At 41.8% G+C, this 23,357-nt stretch overlaps 1 protein-coding gene across 2 annotated transcripts in view; it reads left to right on the top strand.

Moving 5' to 3' along the window:
• Positions 1-1,728: 1,728 nt before the first annotated feature.
• The window catches only part of RORA (RAR related orphan receptor A), a 390,738-nt gene continuing 369,109 nt past the window's right edge, over positions 1,729-23,357 (top strand). The window contains exon 1 of one of the 2 annotated variants that reach the window (XM_075100102.1): positions 1,729-2,034. In XM_075100102.1, coding sequence (XP_074956203.1) covers positions 1,863-2,034 — 172 coding nt within the window. In that variant the 5' untranslated portion in view covers positions 1,729-1,862. The remainder of the gene's footprint in view (positions 2,035-23,357) is intronic. The other variant, XM_075100103.1, reaches the window with a different exon arrangement.

Consider the following 23,357-nt stretch of genomic DNA (forward strand, 5'->3'; position numbering starts at 1 on the left):
GCAGGAAATTGCAGCTCTAATCCACCAAACTTGCATCTGAGAAGGACCACCTCGCTGCCCTCTGCAGATTCTGGCCAGATGATGGCAAAAGACTGTGAACCTGTCAGTGCCAGTATGTCTTAGAGCGTAACGATGGGACACTCCCCACAGCCTCAAGACAAGGCACTGGGAGCAAACTGTACTCCAGCCTCCCTCTCCCATTTTCATTCACTCCCCCTCCAAGTCTGCTGTCTAGGAACAGCTTCCGTAAGGCTTGAGATGATTTCACTTGTCACTGGTGAAAAACATTGTAGCCTTTTGTGTCCATACCCCAGGGCTTCCAGGCCTGCTGTAACTGAATGCTTAACCGTCAAGAACAACTGCTGGCTTACTCAGTGGGCAAGGTCTGCATGTCCAGCTCTGACCTCAAATCTATTCCTACTTTTTAAATAAATGCAGAATCATTCTTAGTACTACTCTATCTCCTGCAATCTCTGCCCATCCCTCTCAGATGTAGGCAGCCAACAGATAATCAGAACTACTGTGGTTTTTTTTCAAGACACGGGTAATTGGAACTTCAGGACCTCCAAACCGACAGACCCAAGACTCTACCCTTCCACTGTTAGCAGTGCAAGATGTAATCCAATTTGTGGACAAGCTCCTGAGGCAAACAGGACTCACGGTACATTTCACAACTGTTTGTGAGCAGCCACCATTTGTGACAGAGGAGTGCAATAACGGTGATTAGACTGCAGAATGTGGATTTGTCCGGGGTTTACTGATGAGTTTCATCAGGTACTGGCACCAGCAGCATTGAAAGCCATAGCAAGGGTCTGGGTCGGCAGAAGGTAGCATATCAGCTGCTTGCATGTGACCCGGTGCTATTTGGGAAAAAGCTTGTACTGCTATTAGTGCTAATACTATGGTTTACTCAGGCCATGCTACCAGTCAGAAGAGTCAAAGCAGACAGACTTATCACCTTCTGTGCAGGAGGCAGGAGGGCTGCATGTAACATGGCCTCTGTTACACAAGAGGGATGTGTTCTTCAGCATGCAGTTCTTGGCAGCTGTTACTTTATTTTGAAATCAGGTAATAGACAAGGAGTTGACCATTAGTGAGACTATGAACTGCATGAGAGTGCTTGCAGAAGTCAGGCCAGGTCCAGAGGTTTTCTGGCACCTTGCTAGTCGTCATGTTTTGTCCTATGTCAAAGCGTGCTTTATCAGAAGACAGGTATTGTCTGAAAAGTTGCCTTCTCCGGCTGCACAGTTGCTAAACGTGTGGGTCCTGAGATGCTTAACAGAGCTGGCATCTTCTGATGCAGCTTCGGCTGGAACAGTCATGGGGGAAAAGACAGACCTGCCTAGAAGCTCATCCCACCAGTACTGGGGCTAGAGCTGGGATTCTCCGGGCGGGCCCGCTGACCCCGCTGGGCGCATCGGGTCGTGGGTCCCAGCCGGATGGCGGTCCCGCCCGCCGCGGCCCACAGCAGCACCTTCTCTTCCCCCGGCCCCGCTGGGGGCCCGCAGCGGCGCCGCCACCCCTTCTTGCCGCGGCCGTGAGGCGCCTCGCAGGCCGCCCCCGCCCCGGCGGGCGGCCGGGGCCGGAGTCGGTGGCCGTGGCAGGGCCCCGGGGCCACCCCGGAGGGCGGCGATGGCGGGCGCGGGGTGCGCGGCTGGCGGCGGAGCGCGGGGGGTGCGGGGGCGGGGGGGTGTGCAGCTCTCGCTAGCGCTGCTTGTGGTCACAGCCAGGCAAGCTCACATCCCATCTGGATCGCGCTCGCTCTCTCCCTTCTGCTTTCCTACCATAGAGTTGCGCTGGAAACAGAAGATAGAGGGAGTGTAGGAGCTCGCCATCTCCAAGCGATCTACATTGGGAAAAACATGGAGTCCGCTCCGGCAGCCCCCGATCCAGCAGCCAGTGAGCCGGGTAGCAGCGTCTCCGAGGCGGCCGCCGGCGCCAGGGACACCCCGGTGAACCTGGAGCCTGCCCGGAAAAGCGATGTGCCGGCTCCCGTCCGCAGGCAGAGCTACTCCAGCAGCAGCAGCAGCAGAGGTAGGGAGACTTGGGGAAGGGGGAGGGGGTCGGGGGAGTGGGATCGGGGGGTGGGTGGGAATAGGAAGAGGGGGGTAAGGCAGAAGGGGAAATGCAGCGATTTAATCCTCTGTTTTATTGCTCGTGCTTGTTGAAGACGCGTACGCAAACAAGCTACGCTTCTACCCCCTGCAAAACCTTGCAAACTTTTATAGCTTCTTTTAATTGCTGCAGGAGGAGGGACAAATGCGATGAAAATATTGAGCGGTGTTTGGTGCTCTCCTGTCTCTCTCGTTTACTCCCCGTGGTATCCGGATGGGTACCGTGCCTCTGAAATTACATAATTTTATAAATATATAAAGCAACAGCAGGAGTATTGGGATTCAAGGGAACAAACTTTTAAAGCTGCAGTGTCCTTCCTTCCCCCCACCCTTTTCTCCCCCTCGTCTGTCTCCTTTTGACAGTTTCTCAACTGGTGTGCTGTGGCTTGTTTTGAATGGGGGATCTGTGATTAAACAGGAGATTTGTGGTTTGCGGGTGACTTATTCACTCTCTTGCGCGCTGTTTTCCCTTAATTCATTTAAGTGTATCTTAAAAATTATTTCCTTGCGGAGTGGAGGATCTCGTAGCTGCTGTTGTTTCTTGGACGTGCACAACTTCGCAGAGGGTCTCTCTGCCTCCGTGGACTCTCCTTCGCCCCCCACCCCCACCCCCCCCGCCCAAATAAAGCGCTGCAAGCAAACAACCGAGCCCGGCTTTTCAGTCGCTGACTGCCTAGCCCGCTCCTGCCTTAGATTATTGCGTCTTTCAGTCGTGCGGGTTAGCTCCGAAGGTGCTGAGGAGTTTGGCTGCCGGGGGAGCGGAGCCGAGCGGAGTGGAGCGGGCCGGGCGCTCCCGCTCCCGCCGTGGGCATGGCGAGGGGCGCCGGCTTCAAACATCGCCGGAGTTTGCCGAGACGTGCGAGAGGGGGAAGGCTGCCGCTTTAATGACTTGTAAATAATTTATGAAGCGTTGCTCCTACGAGAGTGGGGAGCGCGCTAGAGAGGCTTCGCTCGGTAAAAATCACTCGGTGATGGGTAAAAATTAATTAAATAACGCTATGTAATAATACACACGGCTGTTGAAAGAGACGGCAGGCGGAGAAAAGTGTGTGCCCGGCGGGAGCGGCAGCCCCCGCCGGGGCCGGCGCGGCGATGGCCGGCCGCCGGCGGCCGTGGGGAGCCCGTCTCTCCTCGGACGGAGGGGTTTTTGGTTGTAGGTTGGAATATGGCTGATCATGTGTTGGCTTGTGTTTTACAGTATTTTTTTCCTCTTTTGGCCACACCCCCCGTTCCCAGGCAGCTTCCCACTCAGGGAATCCGCGTACAGTAAAAGCCATCGAGATGGCACGCCGAAACATTTAATTAGAGGCGATTTGCGAGGAGGGAGCGCGCAGTTAGGCGGGTGCCGAGGCGAGGAGGAGCGGGCTCGGCCGGAGGAGGCCGGGTGGCCACGGGCGTGTGTGCAGGGAGCTTTTGGCCGCGCGGGGTATATTTAGAGCTTGCGAGAGTGCATTTGGAATGCAAGCGCCTTATGTAACGAGGTTAATCAGAAACACTGGAGAAAAATGTCCTTAATTTGTCGGGAGTTCTCTGGATGTTTGTGGAGCGGTCGTAGTTGGTGGGTGTTATACAACCTCCCCGCCCCGGCTCTCCCGGCCAAGGGCTCCGGCAGCGCGGGCAGATGGCGCTGCCGGGGAGCGGGGACCCGGCGGGCTCGGGGAGGGGGGAACTTCGGGATCCCATCAATTATGTAACGCTCGGCTGTCGCTTCTGTGTCGATGCGGAAAGGGGGGGGACGGGGACGGGACCTGGGAAGAACCAGGCGGTTCCAGCAGCTAGGATGTTTTCTTTGCGGTCCCGAGTTGTTTAGGCTTTGGTACTGCTAACCTGGTGACCCATATGTCCCTCCTCCCCCGGGATTAAAGAGGGGAGGGGGGTCAGGCAGGGGCGGACGTAGGCTGACACCCGCCGGGGCTCACGCTCGCTGCAGGCAGGCAGGCAGGCAGGCACCGGGTTATGTAACCGGCTGAATGAAGAAGCGAAGGTCAGCGATGGAGGGAGGCATCCGTGTGCTGCACAATAGCGAGGGCTCCCGGGAGCGGGGGCTTTGCGGGATTTAAAGTGAAATAAAGCTTACGGCGGTAACGGGCTTGGGGAGGGAGAAGGGAGCAGGAAAAGGAGAGTGGAAGGGATTTGGGGGGGGGGGGGGGAAGAAATGTTTGAGGTTTTTCGGATGATGTAATGGAATTGGCAGAAAATACAAGTCTACTCCTAGAGTGCAAACAGTAAGAGAATTGGAGCTGGCATTCGGTGCTAATGTTGCATAAATTAGTGTATTGGAATTAAGTTGACCTACACACTACACACAGGCTGATTATGCCTTTCTAATAGTTCAATCCTGAAGATGCAGAACCATGCAGGAAAACATGACAGTATTAACAGTTTGGTCTCCTTGAAATCAGGACTGATGGGTTAAGTGTTGGGTGTCTCTATAGACTTGTAGCTCTGGGGTTGGTTTTTTATGTGGTGGGTTTTTTGTTTGTTTGTTTGTTTTAAGCTATTGAAATAGTATTTTATTTCTTGCCTTTTTTTTAGTATGGTCCTTTATTCTTATGGCAACCATGTGACCTTAATGTGTGACCAGTATAGGTGGAATTATTTTTAGAACAGCTACCTTATAAACTTATATGTTCAGCTGTGTACTGAGTTAAAGAATTTACCTGTTTGGGTCATGATTCTGCAACATGTTGTAAGCTAGCAGGTCTGGGCTCTTGTGCAATCTGTATGGAGTAGTGATAAAAATATACAGATACTTAGATATACATACACATGCACACACCTCTCTAAGTGTAAAAATCCTTGTTGTTTGATTTAGCAAACCTTCTAAACCACTAGAAATATTTTTTTCATAAATTTATTTTCATAGCTGCACCTGCTGTAGAACCACTTTGATATTTTGGAGTTTATAATAACCGGTTTACCTAGGGAAGGAAGAAAACAAGATTGTTGATGAAGAAGTGGGGAAAGTTTGTTGTGGAATAAATTCTTAAGTGAAGCTTCAGTTATTACAGTGCTAGCATTTCAAAATACCCTGTTCCTTGATACACAGACATATTCGGAGTGCCAGATCCTTACATAACTTGATTTTTTATTTTGCTAAGGTTATGCTGTTTGTATTGCTATGTAGAACGCTTCACTGAAAACATAAATGCAGGAGTGACCAAAATCACCCTTCAAATGGAGAATCGTTACCTGATATATTTAGTGTATAGGAGCATGCATGCATACCTGCATGTTTCAGAAAATTACCTGCAGTCTGATATAAAAATTGATCCTTAGAAAATTGACACCATACATAGAAAAAAGCAGGAAATGGATAAAAGGATATTTTTACTGCTGACACTAATTGTTAAGATTTTCCTAAGAGCAGTCACTGTCCAGCAGGTTGAATTTCAGTCAGCATGTGTTCTGCGACAGGGGTTTGTGGTTTGCCGTGGTTAGTAGGAGGAATGCTTCACTCACTAGCTCTGGCCCTGGACTGAGACTGCTAAGTGCCAGTCATTTCTCTTTGCAGGCTTTGACATCCACAGAGTTCTCCCCATGCTGCAGTCTAAGGCAGAATGTTCTATTAGTTGTGATTGAATAAACTATATTTTAGTAGACAACTATTGTCTCATTAAAAATAAGAAGTATATAAAAAGCTTTTTAATCTAATAAACAATGCTCTGGTTTTTTGGAACTGAGCTCTTGGTCTCAGTGGTAAGTCAATCAACAGAGAATGTCTTGCAGAAAAAGAAATTAAAAGCAGCTCTTACATCATTGGAAGATGCTATGTATAAATATTTTTATGATGCTTCATGTTTAATAATAGAAGGCTGCAGCTATGCAGGTACTTGTTCGCGTTTTATCACTTTTGAGGCACTGAGAGTATTTGCTGTTTTCCAGAAGCCTTTGGAATTTATTATCATGTCATCTGTTCAACCTGATCCTTTCTCTACTGATAAGTTGGGGGGAGGAGGGGACTTGCTTTTTGTGTTTTGTTTTAATTTGGGTGATGCTCCACAAGTAGGGTTGTGACATCATTAATGATGACATCAGTAGGTTTGTGGTAGTCTTTTCTTTAAAAAGACTTTATTGCTAGAGTTTCTCCATTTTTGGATTCAGACTATTCCATGGAGCATAGCTGCAGCACAAAATTTCATGTATTGTTTTCAGGAGTACTCTGAATTTTATAAATTTGTATGTTTTCTGTAGATTCTTTGGGTTGCCTTTGTCATCACTGGGGGCTATTCTGCGTGCACCACTGATTTAGTCCTATTTTGGTAAATGAAAAGTGCTATGAATCCTTTGAAGGACAACATAGTTTTAAATGTTTGTAGCATAGGAGCAATAATAGCAGCAGTATGTTGTTCTCTTAGGTACAACGCAGTTCTATTTCAATAAACTATAACCTAGTCTCTTATTTTATTTGCTTGAGAAACATCTCAGGAGCTCATAAACCAGTATGTAAATACTGTTACCATTCAACCAAATGCTGTAATTTTACTGAATAAAGAACATGTTTTGTAATTGAGATTAATGGGCTGTGTGACAATTTCAATTTTGGGTATAGTTCTGCATTTGAATGGGAAGGGCACTTTTGGCTTTGGGAGGTTGTCTTTTTTTTTTTATTATTTTTTCTTCTTCTAGTATTTGTTTTCAAAGTTATAAAAATGTGTGCTGAGGAAAATCTGGAATGACTCAATCTCAGTGGATTTAATCCAAGAGCTATCCCAGTGAAAAAGAGAGGGGAAAAACCCTACCTAGTTTTAAATTACTGCAATATCCCTATCACCTGTGACATTAATTAGTGAACAGGTGATCCATTCTCTGCTGAAACATTTTTAAGACTGTTTTCAGTGGCACACAGTTATAGGAACAGGTGTAAATAAAAAAATAAAAATGAAAATTGGGGGTATATCTAGACATACTGAGAAGCCTGGATGCTGTGTAGCTTAAGGATTGTTTAAAGTCTCTGTGCTTCCTTGCTTCTAAACATGAAGCAAAAGGGCTGTAGTTGGAGGCAGCAGTAACTGGTGTCTTGCAGTTGCGTAAGGCAGGGGAAGGGAAAGGGGAATGCTGGGCCCAGATAGTTTACAGGGAGCTGTCAAAATGGAAAAATACACTTGACTTAGGGCCTTCCATTTCTGTACTAGGAGGCAATTGTCACCTCCTCAGCTGTCTGTCCATCCTAGACCTTTTAGTTATAGGCACCTGTATTGTCAAAGACTTCCTGTCATCTCAGTGCCTTGGGGCAGGATATTGTGGGAGAGAAGCAGTGGCTGCTTCTCAAGTGGAGCTGAATTTTTTTTTATCTATCACAGTACACTTACACCTCGACCTGACCTCTCCAGGGAGGTTCTGTAGTTTTCTGAATTTCTGTGGCTTTTATAGAAGAGGGAGTTCCTATACGTAAGGTGTTGGAGAAACTTGGATGCATGGAAGCTTCCACACACCATATTCAGAGTTCTGCTGTCTTGTTTTCTCTTACTCTCATTCCTTTTTCAAGTATCTTGTGTTTCATCTATTGCTGAGACAGTCTTTGTAGCCTTGATAGTCACTTCTGGAAATGTATTTTACAGAGCTGTTAGCTTTAAGATTATATATATCCACAGCTGGCAGACAATCCTTGCCTCCTTACCTGCACAGATTCTTATAGATATGTAGAGGAGGGCCCTGCAGAGCAGAGTCTAAATCCTCTACTGTCACTAGATCAGTGTTACACAATTTGTGTGAGAAGCAGATCAAACTTAATTTTAAGGGTTGTTAGCTTTTTTGGCCCCAGTGTTCTGATAGGTGGCACTTCTACAGCTTTGCTGTTCTGATGATTAGAAAGCCTCTTCTTGCTTCTAACTAACTGCTTTCATGATCAGTTAGTTTGCTTACTTCTTTAAATGTTGATTATAAAATTGCCTTGGACTGAAAATGAAGAAGATGCTGTTTTTGTATTTTGTGATAGCTGAACTAACATACTGAGCTCTGTTCTCTGACTCATGGTTTAGCATATTTGTTGTAGATGGTCTGTGCTGATAGAAACACGAGAATAGCTTGGGCTGTATGTCACGAGGAGTTAATTGTATAATTTCGTGAATGTAAAGGTTGTGAATTATTCTTCATACTCTTATATGAAGTTTCATCTAGGTATGATTCATTGTCAGCAACAACTGAGCTCTTCAGAGACTAAATGTATTAGGGTGTGTACTTTTATGAAGAAATTGTGGGGCTTATTTTACAGCAGTTTAATCTTATAGTTTAGCCTCATTGCACTGTTCATTTGGAAGGATCCCCAGGTGTTTTAAACACTATTGGGAACCATTTTGCTTATTACTGAAATCCAGCCACTTCTTGTGTGGAATCTGACAGCTGTTTAATGGTGCTCAGCCATGCTAAGCAGATCAGAACAGAAAGCAAAGAATACCATACCTGATTGAAACACTCAGAGGGATTTTTAGGTACAGATAATATAATTATCTGCATTGGAATTGGGTCAAACAGCTCTATTCCTGTAGAAAATTACTAGATATTTTCAGTGGCAGTGTATGATCAAGAAATTGGTTAGCAATACCTTCCTGAAAACAATTCCCCCAGCAGTGAGATAATCAAAGATCCTGCTGCTTACCCCATTGTGATCACCAGTTGCTGAATGATCAATGTTTTCCTCAGGTATTTCTAGATGTATTAATTGCTTTGTCCCATGCTGTTATGTGAAATTTTGCAGACTGGGGGGGACACTGGGATGTTGCAGGTCTTGCTTTGTAAAGCAGATTCCTGTGCAATTGCGTTCTTTAAATAGTGAGTTGGACTGCTGTATGTGAAAAGTGCTCATATTAACAGAGGTTTTAAAAATGGTTGTAGGGGATCTGTTGACACTAAGCCAGTAGGGGATGGGGGAGGTGGGTGTCCCAGTCTTTTATTTTGAGGGTATTGGGGAGTATGGGGAAAACATAGCTCTTTTCCAGTTGTCTTCAATTTCACTTCCCATGTAATCTAGCAAAACAGAATATAAACAGAAGATCTGTAAAGGAACAAAAGTTAAAATTCATGATCAACTGAATGTACATAAATGTTTCAGTAATCATGACCAACTGCAGAGTCTTTCATTTGTAATTTAATAATTTCTATGCACTTCTAAAGGAACACACTATGAAGCTGGCTACTTCTGAGAAATTGCTGTGCTGTTACAAACAGCATTTGAGCTGGCATTATAACAGCATGATAGATAGCGAGACGGAGAACAAAGTAGCAGTTGAAACTGAGCTGAGAGAAATTGCTTGCAGAATGTGAGAAAGCGGAGTTGGATTATTATAACCTCCCTTGTAGAATCAAATTAAACCTTTTTAAAGGTTTTATTGATTTTTAGTTTATAGTTGTACTATGTATTTACCTCACATGGGTACATGAGATTAATGAGGCAGGTGTAGTGATCACGGAGTGAAAAACTGTGGTGCTGCTGTTCTTTTTAAATGTTCCATTTTGTACAGACTGTGGGATATTTACAGCATTAATTGACAATATGTCTGTGTGCTTTAGTTCTTCAACTGCTCAAATGGATTTAAAGTGTTTAATATACAGCGGCACTAGAAATGAAAACTCTTGGACTCCTAAGAAGGGAGCTTAACACAGAGCCCCCACCCCCTTTTTTACTTGCATAAAAAACCTTTAAAAGGGTGACCTCATCCAAAGAGGTGATTTGTGTGATTAATGTTGAATATATGGCCAAGAAGGCTGCAGCTGGCTTTGAAAATACGGCTGAAAGAATATTAAAAAACCCCCAAACAAACCCAAACAAAGAACCCAGACGTAGACCATTTGGCATAAGTGCTATCAAGTATGCATCCCATAGCATTGCCAACTCCTCACATATGAGAAAGGAATTTCTTTCCATAGTTATGCAGAAATGTATGCCATACACTTCCGAAATACATATGTATGCAAAACTGTAGACACCATGGAGAAGACTTAAATTATGTATTAGTGGAGCTTGACTTGACTGTTTTGGCACTGAAACGAGGTCTGTTAGATACAGTCAAAGATAAAACCAAGACCAAGGCGCGTGAAATACAGATTATAGGTTTTATTTTCCTCCTGTCATGGAAGTGTGACAATACTTTAAAGAAGGATTCCCCCTCATAGTTTCTCTTCAAAGGTAGAGGTGGGAAAAAAATGTCTTTTTATGAACTGAGAGATAGATGGCTTTGCCAAAGTCTGTACCAAATGTAAATCAGTTACAGGGCTGTGCTGCATTACATCTGTTAACTAAGGGCAGAAAGGTAAGGTTCAAACTATTCCTTTGAAAGAAGTCTTGTGATTTGATAAGATGGGCTAAAATACAGCTTTTGTTAATACTTGAAGTCAAAAACTGCCAGGATAAAGCATCGTCTAAATCCTGTGTACGTTAAAAAATAGAATAAAATTAAACCAATCTCAAAGGAAACTAGGGCATATCAAAAACCCCTTCTCTCTCTGCATCATACTTGATTTGTGTAATCTTCAAGAGAAGTTTTGTTAGTTGTTTGTCTTGTCATTATAGAAGTTAGGAAGGGTCCTTTACTGCCTGGGTTGTTACAGAGAGGCCTTTTAAAAATTCTAATGAAATACACCCCGAACTATTAACATCTGACATTGACTCATAGTGTTTCTGAGATAATACACGTAAAAGTAAGTCTATTAGCAAAAGCACAAAAGCAACTATTTCCAGGGTTGATGCTTGGAAGCATAATAGATGAAGGAACATGTACTTTCAGTCTCTAAGAATTTTTGCCAATCAGTCAGTGGCCAGCCAGTTTTTACACTTTGAGAGTCTTTAAAAAATAAACTGCGAAGTCACAGAATCACAGAATGGTAGGGATTGGAACGGACCTCTGGAGATCACCTCGTCCAACTGCACTGCTTGAGCTGGTACACCCAGAGCAGGGTGCACAGGACCATGCCCAGGCAGGGTATGAAAGTCTTCAGGGAAAGAGACCCTACAACCTCCCTGGGCAGCCTGTTCCACTGCTCCATCACTCTCACAATAAAGAAGTTTTTCCTCATATTGAGGTGGAACTTTCTGTGTTCCAGGTTGCGCCCATTGCCCCTTGTCCTGTCATTGGGCACCACTGAAAAGAGTCTGGCCCCATCCTCTTGTCACCTGCCCTTCAGATATTTATAAGTATTGATAAGATCCCCCCTCACTCTTCTCTTCTCCAGGCTGAACAAACCCAAGTCTCTCAGCCTTTCCTCATAAGGGAGATGCTCCAATCCCCTGATCATATCTGTAGCTCTCTGCTGGACTCTCTCCAGCAGTTCCCTGTCTTTATTGGGCTGGGGTCCCCAGAACTGCAGGCAGCACTCCAGATGTGGCCTCACTAGAGCAGAGTAGAGGAGGACGATAACCTCCCTTGACCTGCTAGCCACACTTGTCTAATGCAGCCCAGATTTCATTATCATTCAACACTCTTGATGTTTGTAATGGTAGATTATTTTTTGCTAAAGTCAAGTGTACTTTTAAAAGCTGAAGTAATCAGATTTTCATGAACATGAATCTGCAAAATTCAGGGGGCTGTCAACCAACACCCACAGGTCCTTTTCTGCCAGGCAGCTTTCCAGCCACTCTTCCCCAAGCCTGTATCGTTGCATGGGGTTGTTGTGACCCAAGTGCAGGACCCAGCACTTGGCCTTGTTAAAACTGATACAATTGGCCTTGGCCCATCGATCCAGCCTGTCCAGGCCCCTCAGTAGAGCTTTCCTATCCTTGAGCAGATCAACACTCCTGCCCAACTTTGTGTTGTTTGCAAACTTACTGAGGGTGCACTCGATCCCCTCATCCAGATCACTGACAAAAATATTAAACAAGACTGGCCCCAACGCTGAGCCCTGGGGAACCCCGCTCATGACCAGCTGCCAACTGGATTTAGCTGCATTCATCACAAATCTCTGGGCTTAGCCATCCAGCCAGTTCTTCATCCAGTGAAGAATACACCTGTCCAAGCCATGAGCCTCCAGCTTCTCTGGGAGGGTGCTGTGGGAAACAGTGTCAAAGGCTTTACTAAAGTCCAGGTAGATTTTATGTGTGTTTAATACGAAGTGTCATGAATGATTCTGTTGATGTCAGTAATACTACTTCACTGTATAGAGCTAGGGGTGTATGTGTAGTAAAGACAGAGGGAGAGTTGCTAGTAATCAAGAACTGCATTGTGAAATTGTTTAAGAAAAATACGAAGTTCTAATACCAATGAAATTGACTTTGGAAAAAAAGATGAATTGACTGTTGTTTTCAGGGTAGGTAGGGCTGGATGAGTAGTTATAATTACTTTTGCAGATGTATTGTTACCTTGCTATAATTTTGCGTGCGGGATCATAGTGTGGCTCTGTTGCTGGAGAAGAATTTATATCCTTACTTAAGAACAGATGTTAGGAGATGAGCAAGAATTTCCTCGTGTACGGAACTTGAGTTGCACTTGTCTGTCGCTGCATATGGAATGTGTTTGCTAAGATTACTGAAAGTTTTATTTTATAATTGCTGAAATCCTAGCTCTATACTTATAACAATCAAAAAGTCTTTTCTGTTTCCTGATGGAGAAGAAGGAGGGAGTGAATAGAGAACAAATTTTAGGGACTTACCTGTAGAAAACCTAGAAAGCTGACTGTTGAGGTGACCTGGCTTATTGGTATTTATCTCTCTAGATTTTGGCTAGTTGTCAAAATCTGTTTATGCTGTCTTGGCTGCTTCTAACAGGGTTTGACCGTATAACTGAATTATCTTCACTTTTTATTTTCTGGGTAAATTACACTATACCACTTCACCTCTTTTTAGAGATTCCTGGCTCTAGTTCATGAGAAGTTGAACTTGTTAATTTTTTTGACCATAATACTGAAATTATCATACTAGGTCAGCAGTGTCCCAGATATGCTTTAGTATGACTAGTAGTGTAATCTCCAAGGCTATGCAAAAGAACAAGGGAAGACAATTTTTTTTTTAAAGCAAAATCCTTCTAAAATTCTAGCTAGTCATTAACTTTCCACAGCAGTGCTTGCATCTCTTAGAAACAGGCTGAAGGAGTTCTGTCACTAAAATCTTTGGTTTCAATTCTCCAAAGAATGCTCCGCATACAATGTTCACCTTAGAGGGGATGAGGACAACAGATTCTGAACGCACCCAGGATCAACAGAGCAGCTAGGTTTACAGATAGCTATGAGCTTCCATTTAGTAGGCTGTACTGAGTCCCAGTGGTGGGCTTCTCTGTTCTAGCCATGAGCTGAAAATGGCCGGCTGACGTTCCCCAGTTCACCTTCCTGTTGTTTTCAGCTCAGTTTAAAGACTGTAGAAATGGCTTGTCACAGATCTCTGCAATTGGCAAGTCTCTTCTGAATTTCTTCCACATATCCTTTCTTTTCCACAGCAGAGGTTCAAAGCAGAATGTCTTTAGGGATTTGAGAGCAAATGATCACAAGTGCCTAGGTGGGGACTTGTGCCAATATACTGAAAATATTTTGTTACAATGCTTTTCTCTGCACACAGCAGAATGCACACTGGAAGCAAACTCAGCTCTGGAAACACAGCAATAGAAAATGTAAAAAGAAACCCAGAAAGGAAGTAAATGAAGCCAAAGGGGGAGCAGGGTAGTTTTGGGTAATGAACAGTAAAAGAAAGACGTGGCACTTAAGGAAGAAGTGTAATGAAAGGGCACAAAGGAAAGATGACTGATTTGGAGAGAGGCCTGAAAAAAAAATTTTTTTAGAAAAAGACTGGAGTAGTGGGGGAAGCTACAGTGGCTGTTGAGGGGAGGGGAATTTACTGCCTTATTTCTCCTAAGCAGCTCATATACTAATATTCTGTGATCCTGTCTTTACTGTGGAATGTAATAGAAAGTATTTTAGTGCGTGGTGGGTCTCAGTTAAATCTCACAGGTTTGCTTCAGCAACCTATTGTTTCCAATGAGCTCTGAGTAAATGCTTTCACCATAGATGTTGTGCTAATGTGTTATATGAATTCTTTGTCTTATCTTGATGCTGTGAAATTAGAGGCTCTTTCCCCCAGTGTGTTAAGCAGATTAAAAGGAAAGCCTGATTCTTATGGTCCAGGAACAGCGCAAATATTTTTTTTTAAAAAAAAAAGTTGTGATTTAACAGTGGGATGCTGTGAGGAGGCTTTATGAAGCAAATGCATTTTGTAACTTAAACGGTGAGATAAGATCCAAACTTCCCTTGAATAGGTTTATATTGTTTTCCCTAGTGCCTTAAATCAAGGGGAAGAGCTTGGGATTGGTAGTTTCTACTAAGATACCTTTTGTGGTTGCTGTCTTTTGAAATTAGCTTCCTAGGCAGCTGTGCAGTTCCTTCCTCAAAACCTTGCCAGTCACTAAAGGGCTATGTTTACTTTCTGGTATCCAGTCCTGGGACAGATTTTGGGCTTTTCTGAAAAGCACTAAACATCATATTAGAAGCTACTACCAGTTATTTTTTGTTTGTGAGAGAAATTGCTTTAAAAGGTAGTCAAGTGGTGGCTTTGCATGAAAAGGCATGAAATTTTGTTCACTTTGGATGAAGATTTTTGCATGAAATTTAGGATTCATGTTACTCTGTCACTTGAATTCCTGTCCTGTGTATCAGTCCCTCCTCCCTTATGGGTAGAATATATTTTAGTTGTACAAGTATTTTATTTCTGCTGACTTACTCTAATCTTATTGTCATAATGTTCCAAGACACTTTATATGGTAACAGCTTTTCTACCTGTGTGGTATTTGTCACATGAAAAGTCTAAAGCTGTAATGAAATTATTAGAGACATGACACGTGCTTAAGATAAAAAGAGTATCTTACTGTGTTTGAGCAATAGCTTAAGACATCATGTTATTGTAATATGTATTTGGGAGGGGACAGAGTAATGGTATGATGTCAGAGTGAGCATTGTACTTTTTCTGGACTCAGTTCCTATTTCTGTAGCTTTCTTATTAATTTATCTTATTTCCTACTATCAGTAGCGTTGCGCCTTGGGGACTCTTCAGGTCATGATCAGGATTGAGAAGTCATGGAATGCTTATGGACTACACTGTATGGAGGTTTAGGCTGAGATGCATTGAGTTTCAGATCAGGAGGACAGAAAAAGGCAGGAGATCAAAGAGAGCTGAGCCATTATTTCCCTGTCCCTGGAGTAAGTTAGCAGCACCAGGCCACTGAAGTGCCACAGAAGGTACATCAAGGTTTGATTTTTTAAAATTTCTTTGTTTAGGTATTTACTTCCTACAGATGGAAGGGGTAGGCATAAGTCTGGCGTTTTTCCCTCTGTCAGTGTTGGAGGAGGAGGCAGCAGCTATGCCTAAGTGGTTTTCCTTCTTATTGTCAAGCATCTGCTCTAGGTGTCCTTTCATAAGACTAGCTCTATGCAGCCACGTGTCTCTGGGATACCTGTGTGTTTTGTTGGCACAGGAAATGAGAAATCTGTGGTCTGCCACTGATACAGCAGTCTAAGCTACTGGTGTGGATGCAGCTCTGCCAGCAGAAGGGAATATTTATCCGTTTCTCATGTGTTTGGGGGAGGAGCATAGCAATGCCAGCGTAATTTTTTTTTTTCCTTAAAAATTGTCCTCTGTCAAGCTATTGCTTGTCATGCTGGAGGTAGTGAGGACTGGCGGGGGCGTTGTTTTTTTTGTCATAGCTGTGTTAGCAGAGGCTCTGCTGTATAGACAGTGCTTAATGACCTTCAGGAGATTTTAAGTATCTCCTTCTGGTTAGCCCTTATCAAGTGGCAATTATACCACTGCTCAGTGGAGTTACCTGGTTTAATTTATATGAAAGACTTCAGATGCCCCTGCAAACTGTACACTGCAGTTCTACAGTGTTCTACAAAAAGATTTTGCAGTATGGTATGTATTAAAACTTTATAAGAAATAGATAAATGGCAGGGGGGAGCAGTATTCCTCCTTTTGGTATAAATTCTTACTTGCTGTGAGGATTTTTTCAGCATGCCTTGACCACAGCAGCACAGAGAAATTTGTTTTTAGTCTATCTCATGTAGTGTCTGATCACTGCAACCACATTTAGGTGTAAATGTAAGCAGTTGAAGTTTTTGTGTAATGCTGACATTTCTATGTGATATTTGTCCAGAAAAGTAAATATTTCTACATTACTGTTTTCCAGTGTAATGTTTTCTCTGTAAACACATTGCTTTTGATTTGCATTTCTCTTTCATATTTTTCCAATATGTTTTGTTTTCAGCAGAGAGGCCTATGACTGCTGAACATTACTGAGGAAAAAAAAGTTGTAGACATAAACCAATTATATATAGGGAATAATGAAGCTATCTTAAAATTAAGACATTTGAAAATGTTAATACCTTTAAATGAGGTAACTTAAATTTTAAAACATACTGTAGATTTAAATCATATCATGAAGCTGTTCTGCATGACTTTCACCAGCCTTTTTAAGGACTAAGCTGCCTACTTGCCTCTTTTTAGAGGTTACACTTTTCTTTGTAATTTGTCTTCTAATGTGCACTTAGAATGTGTAATAGTAATACGGCAATCATTCAGTTTTGCAGAACCAGGTAGGCTCCTAGCACTGTGGAGAGATTTCTAATACAATGTAAAAACACATTATTCAAGGCACTGCCGTAATAAGTAGCCTCTTCACATTTTACTTTAGGACAATTTGGAAGAAAAGTAAATTCCTTTCAGTGGCACAGGTGTGAAATTCACTGAAGAAATTTGCTTATGAATATTCCAAATGGGAAGGTGTCCGTTCCTTCAAATTTGTTTAAAGCTTCACACAGTGAAACCGGAAGGAGGTAGTGCAGATGTGATGTGCTTTCCTGAATATCCCATTTGTTTGTCTGGATACAGGTGTCCACAGAGTTACTGTGGTCAAGAGTGGGGCAGGGTTCTGAAACATTCACACTGTTTGTTTTTTTTTAAACTGCAAGAAGCTAATTCAGTTCGTTGTCTCAGCTGAGAGTTCTTACTATGTCCATTGAGTTACCAAGGGGGAAAAGTCTTGCAGGAGAGCATAAAAGCAACAAACACAAACTCAGCCGGAATTCCTTGGTAGCAGAGTTCCATGAGGTTTAGTCTACCCGATCAAGATGTACTTAGAAATTGAAAGGGATGAATGGGCTTTAAAACTCCCTTTCTCTAGAATTACCTTCTCCTTCAGACACAGGGAAAAACACCTGTTTCTTTTCCACACACCCCCTTGCCAAGTTCAGCCATAGTATGTCTGAGGTGACCACAGTCACTGTGTGACTGTGCCTGACATATTATAGCCAGGAGCAGATATTAGCAAGAGTGAGCATTTCATGGCTCGGCAGAGCTAGGGGACGGAAGGGCATTGGGAGGGCTTTGGAAAGGGCATTGGGAGGGCTCTGGTTTGGCCACATCAAACAATACTGGAGGTTCTAAGCTTAAAATGCAAGGTTTTGCTCAACGTAAGTTGATTATATCAACCATCAAAGACTGTTTAATGTGGACTGGAGTTTCAGATCCAGGATGTGAAAAGAATTTAAATACCATATGTTATGTAACTTTAGGCTGCTAATATGAAGTTGTATTAGAGAGAAGGATTAAGGGCAAGTTTTATCCAAAGGCACTATCAGGAAGTGGAGATACCCAAAATACTGTTAGTCATCCTTTCAGCTTTTCATTAACAGTATCTTGCTGAGGCAGGTGATTGTTAAAACTGGTAAGGAAAGCTGGTTGGTAGTTCAAGTCCAAAGCTGTATTAAAGTGACCTTTCCAGCAAAGGGGAGATAGGTCAATGCCATTGGTTTTAGCCAGGGAAACAAGCATGATACGTGCTTTTTGGTTCATATGTTCAGGGAGCACTGGAGAAACCTGTGTTTGACAGGCTTCAGTGTAAAAAGGAGTATGAATCCAACCAGTTAAAATATTCTGACAAATGAAGTAACTAGTGAAAATGAGAAACATGCTAGCACAGGGAGGAGAGAACCAAAGAAGAAATTATTGGCCCCTTATGCTCATCTCTTGTACTGGGAAAATCTGGCAAATATGTTATCAGTGCATTTGGAATGGCATATTCTGGATGCAACATCTGTACACATTTGGTGAGAAGGGGGAAGGTATCCTTCAACAACAGAAGAGGGGCAGATTTGCTTGCAGCAATTGACACAGATGGATTCTCTTTCAGAGACCTGATGTTGAGATCCTTTGGGGACAACCAAGATAGAAGTCTTTCCTCAGAGCATAAGAGAACTGGTAAAAATATCAAGCCAAAGCAAAACTGTACAGGTTTCTGCTGCTTCCTTCCTGGTTCTGAACTTAGCTTAGATAAACAAATTTGAAATAGTGATAGTGCCAGCTGTCTGCCTTGAGAAGACAGGAGATTTGTGTACCTTTCAGAAGCTGTAGAAGAGATGGAATCCCAACCATCAGTAGGCTGTGGACTTTTCTCGTATCAAAACTCAAAGCACCAATTAATATAATTGAATATTGCACTGTGCATGGTGCACCACATACTTCAAGCACAGATTAAATTCTGCAGTAGGTTTGAATTAGGGCTTTTCTTCCAGAAACCAGCCCAAATAACAACAAAAAAATGTAATCTTAATATGAAGAGCTCTCACTGAGGTGTCACTGAAATCCTGTTAATAATGTAGTGACTCTCTGTTAACTCCTGTCACTGTTAGGTCAGTTAATTTCAGCTACCTGATTCCTCATGATTTTTCAGTTATATTGAAGACCATTTTTATATTCGGCTGTTAAAAAATGGTTTAGGTTTCTTACTGAGTCTCTAATTTTTGCATCTTTCCTGAGGTCACTAATGTTATGAATGAAAATTACCATTTCAGGAGTAGAAAATACCTCTTGAAATTCTATTTCCCTACCTGCTCAGTATATACACGTTGCCCTTTTGAAATAGATTGATTGCTTCCCAAGAGACTAGGGAAGCTTCTGCTCTTCTTTCTGTTTGAATCTTGATAATGCAAGTGTTACCAAGATACTATGTGTTAAATCTGCAGTGAAACAACACTGAATTTGTTCGTTTCTTTATGGTGGAAGGAAGAAGAAGAGGTTTTGCTCCTAGCATCTGTCACACCCAAGTGGGCATTGGAGTCACTTTTCTAACACAAGATTTATTTCTAAAAATGCTGTTATATTTTTTTCAAACTAGAAGCTTGTTTAAGCTTTCATTTCTGAGCTAAGCAGTTTTCTAAAGAGCTCTGTTTCCAACATGAAGACAGTGGGAGCTGCTGGATATTAAAATGTAAGTGAAATATTTATATTCCTGGAGGAAAGGTACATCTTCAGAAAAAAAATGAACATCTGCTTAATTGATAGTGACATGTGCTGTATTTCCTTTCAGTGAACACTTGTGAAAATTCATCTCCCCTTATGGGTGTGTGATTTTGAAACTCTGACCCCTTTGAATATAAGCATTTTTATAAATTATATCAGTAAGATTTTCTAAATTTGAGATTGAGTGCCAGTTAGGAAGATGGAGGTGACAAGCTAGAATTATGGTGTCATTAACCAGCCAGTAAAACATCCTGAATGTGAAGATTTCATTCAAAGCATTTAAAAAGCAGCTTTGTTAAGCAATTCTAAAATAGCAAAGAAAGGTTTTAGATAACAGCAAATGCAGGGGATGTCATGACCCATTAGCAGAGATCAACTCCTAGGCTGTTTTTTTTTAATTGACAAAATTATAACAAATGATGGACTGCTGGGATCAATATGTTGTAATGACCAATTAATGGAAACAAGGAGATGATTTTGTTTCAGAAATTTGATGTGGTGAACAACTGGAGCAGATGCAGGTATGCTCATAAATTGCTAAACTGATGTACTGAAGTACTGCTTCTGAAAGATAAACAGCTGGGGAAGAGTTTGAGGAAGTGTTGATTTTTGTCTTAGGGAGAAAAGTACTGACAATCGCACTAATAAAAATAATGTTCCAGTAGGTTATTATTTTACTGGCTTGTATTCTTTGTATGTTGAAAGTGTAATGGAACTGAGGTCACCCTCCGCTGAGAATTAATAAGCTGTGTTTCATTTGTGCCTTGTGTTGGAGTAACTTTGTTTTACTACTTTGCCTTTTTCTCCTCTGTGCTGCTTGTGTTCCAGCCTTCTCATTCTCTCACCTGTAGGTGTCTATCATTTTTATTCCGTATATATCTTATTCCTCTTTTTTAGCCAAATGTTTTTCATGTTGAGTAAACTTCATGATAGCTTAATGAAATTTAACTTTGCTCATTGCTGTCCTAACAGCCTTCCTTCTGGCTAGACAAAATTAAGCTCCAGTCTCTTTGAAGACATTCTTGTGTAGAGATTGGACAAGTAACTTTAGCTGATTGCTGAAAACAAGCTCAGATTATGAGCTGGCAGTAGTCACTACCAATTCTGAATATTAAAGAGGCAGTATCTAGTATTGGGAAAAAAGAAAACAGTATCTAGTATTCTGGGAAAGGAGTGCTTGTTACAACTAGTACTTTGGTAAAGGGAGCTGCTAGCCAAGCCTTGCTTCAAGAGGTGCCATGACCAGAGCTGTCTGGGGTTTTTTTTGCCATGAGGCTGATTACTAATGCTTTTGTTTTGTTTTTTCTTCTCTCTGTAAGACTCAGCCTGAGGGAAAGGAATGTTTTTGCGTGAAATATTCTGCAACTGAATTGCTTAGGTTAGCTGAGAGCAGACCATGGAGTCCTGCAGGTGCAGTCTACATGTATGCCCTCAGCTTACTGGAAGTGGCAATAAACATATGAAGAGGTTTAAATGGCTCTTGGAATGTTTTCTACATAACTCTTCATTTTTAAATCAATTTATTTAGAGTTTGTAAAAAGTAAAAGTAGTGCCAGCTTTTTTGTTTGCTTTCGACTTGGTGTTGCTGGATATGTGATCAGTATTGCATGGTATGAAATAGTCATGCAATGCAAATAACAGTCTTACCAAACAAGCAAAATCAAATTTGTGGGCTCCTAAATACAAAAAGAACAATATTTGTAAAACTTGTTGCTCAAAGAACAGTGTTGCCACTTCTGTCATTGATATACTATACAACCAAAACGGTGGCATTGTAATGTACATAAAAGGAATTTTTGGAGGGGGAATAATTTGGCCATTACTTAGTCACTTGCTTTAAATGATACAGTAATAGCTGCAACTTTAAAAAAAAAGAAAAAAAAGGTAATTGAATGTAGGCTTTTTTTCTTCTCCAGAGGGGCTATTACGGAATCCTAAGGAACCTGTACATTATATTGCAGATAAGGCTGCCAGTTTCTAAGCTAAGATATAAAGCGTTAGTCTCTCTAAGAGTGATTAGTGCTCTTCTTAATTTAGATTTTACAAGTAAGAGAGAGTATATTCTGATGCCTACATCAGGTTTCTCCTTACCCTTGTGTGGATATGATGTGTGTGCCAATGACACTGAAGAGTTCTGGCAGAAATTTGGGAAAATCCTAGTGGTATCCTGAGTAGATCTTGTCTCTGGAAGCATAAATCCTGAAAAGCAAGTGGAAATTGCTGTTTGGGCTGAGGAAAGGAGTGTGAAAATATTGTTTGTGTCGTAGCTGATTAATGGGTAAATTAAGAAAATGCATAATACAGACTGGGAAAGAGCAGAAGATAGGAGAAACCTGTTCTGAGAGGCTTGTGATGCCTGGAAACCAAATGAGTAATGTACTCCACAGGATTTGAGATTGCTTCAAGTATTTGATGTTGATAATAGTTACTTTAAGCCATGGTGGAATAATATGCATGCTGACTCAACTGCATTAGTTTAAGTCTGAGAACAAGTGCCATGGTGGAAGATGTTTACCTAGTTTGCTCACAAAGTCCAACTTTATGGCTGTTCTGATCCTCATTTATTCTGTAGTGGCCATGAAGCTCCAGCCATTTTCCTTGCAAACAAGCGAGTAAGGTCCGCATTATCTGTTTCCATCTGGTTTCCCTTTCTTAGTTGTCTGAAAAGCATTAGAAGCGAAGGGGGAGGTCTCCAGAGTTGATAAGAAGTGTTATTGTGTTTCACTTTCCACAGTGTTCTAATACTACTTGTCTTCAGGTATGCAACTGATACCTCTTACTCATCCAAATTACAGAACATGGAGTAGTCATCTCATGTAGGATTCATCTAACAATACATAGATGTTTGCACAGTAGATATACGTAGATCTGAATTGGTTCTTCAAAATGTCCCTTATTGTCTAACATTAAAAAGTGGGCGTTTATGTCCAGATAAAGTCAGGGAACCACCCTGAGTGTACCTGTTTCTCTCCTTTAAGTAATAAAAATTTGGTACAGTAAGCCCAGTGTGTTAGAGTACAGCAAATTTGGATATCAACATCATGGGTGTTTAAAGCTACGAGTGGGGAAGGAATCCATCTCACCAGCATGGTTTACAGGTAGGAATTGGAGATGGGTAAGTTTATTAGGGTGTACTTCCCCCACTTACAACTTCTAGGGCAAAGATAAATTGAGACCAAATGATCTCTTAGTACTTTTTTTCTTCTAGCCAATATTTTAAAAATTGTTGAGAGGTTGTGTTGAATCTTTGTGTATTTAAATGGCATAATTTTCAAATTGCTGAGCATGGCTGTCAACTCAACAAACCTGAACATGATTTTACTGAGAGATGCAGCCCTGTGTACTTGTTAATGCAGGAAGAATCCTTCCTTTCTTATAGCTGTTGCATTCTTTGCAGGCTTAATGCGGCAATCAGAAAAGTAATAATTTATTAGGAGGGAAAAAAAAAGGTTGAAATTGTATGTGGAGAATAGGTGGCCTGCTGCAGTTAGTCTGTTTCAGATACAATGCAATTATTGTCATAAACTGAGACCTCTTCAAATTCCTTTTATTCAAGCACTATATAATATTCTTCATCCTCAAGTAATTTACATCTGCCACTGACTGGGAAATATTTCAGATTGAATGAAGTGGAAAGACACTTCCAGCTCCATATATGCAATATCATTTAAATTTTTATGGCTGACTCTAGGGTCTAAATATGCTTCCATGTGCACTTATGAAGATGCTATCGGAATTTACACATTGCATAACTGAGTGTAGAATTTGGCCCTTTATGCCACTATATTTAAAAAAAAAAAAAAAAAGAAAACACCACAAGAAACACAAACCAAAAAGCCCCAAACCCAAAACCAGGAATCTTCATTAGATCGTCATAATACATATTACATTTCAAAGCTGAAAGTCTTTATTTAATTACAGTAATTAGAAATTTAACTGTTTATTTACACAGATCTCCCCATATATTCTCATTTTAGTTGCTTCTTTCTGACTCACCAAAGAATCAAATGATTTTACTCCAGAAACATTCATGGATC

Source organism: Phalacrocorax aristotelis, chromosome 7, assembly GCF_949628215.1.
Source record: "Phalacrocorax aristotelis chromosome 7, bGulAri2.1, whole genome shotgun sequence".
NCBI classification, from domain to species: Eukaryota; Metazoa; Chordata; class Aves; order Suliformes; family Phalacrocoracidae; genus Phalacrocorax; species Phalacrocorax aristotelis.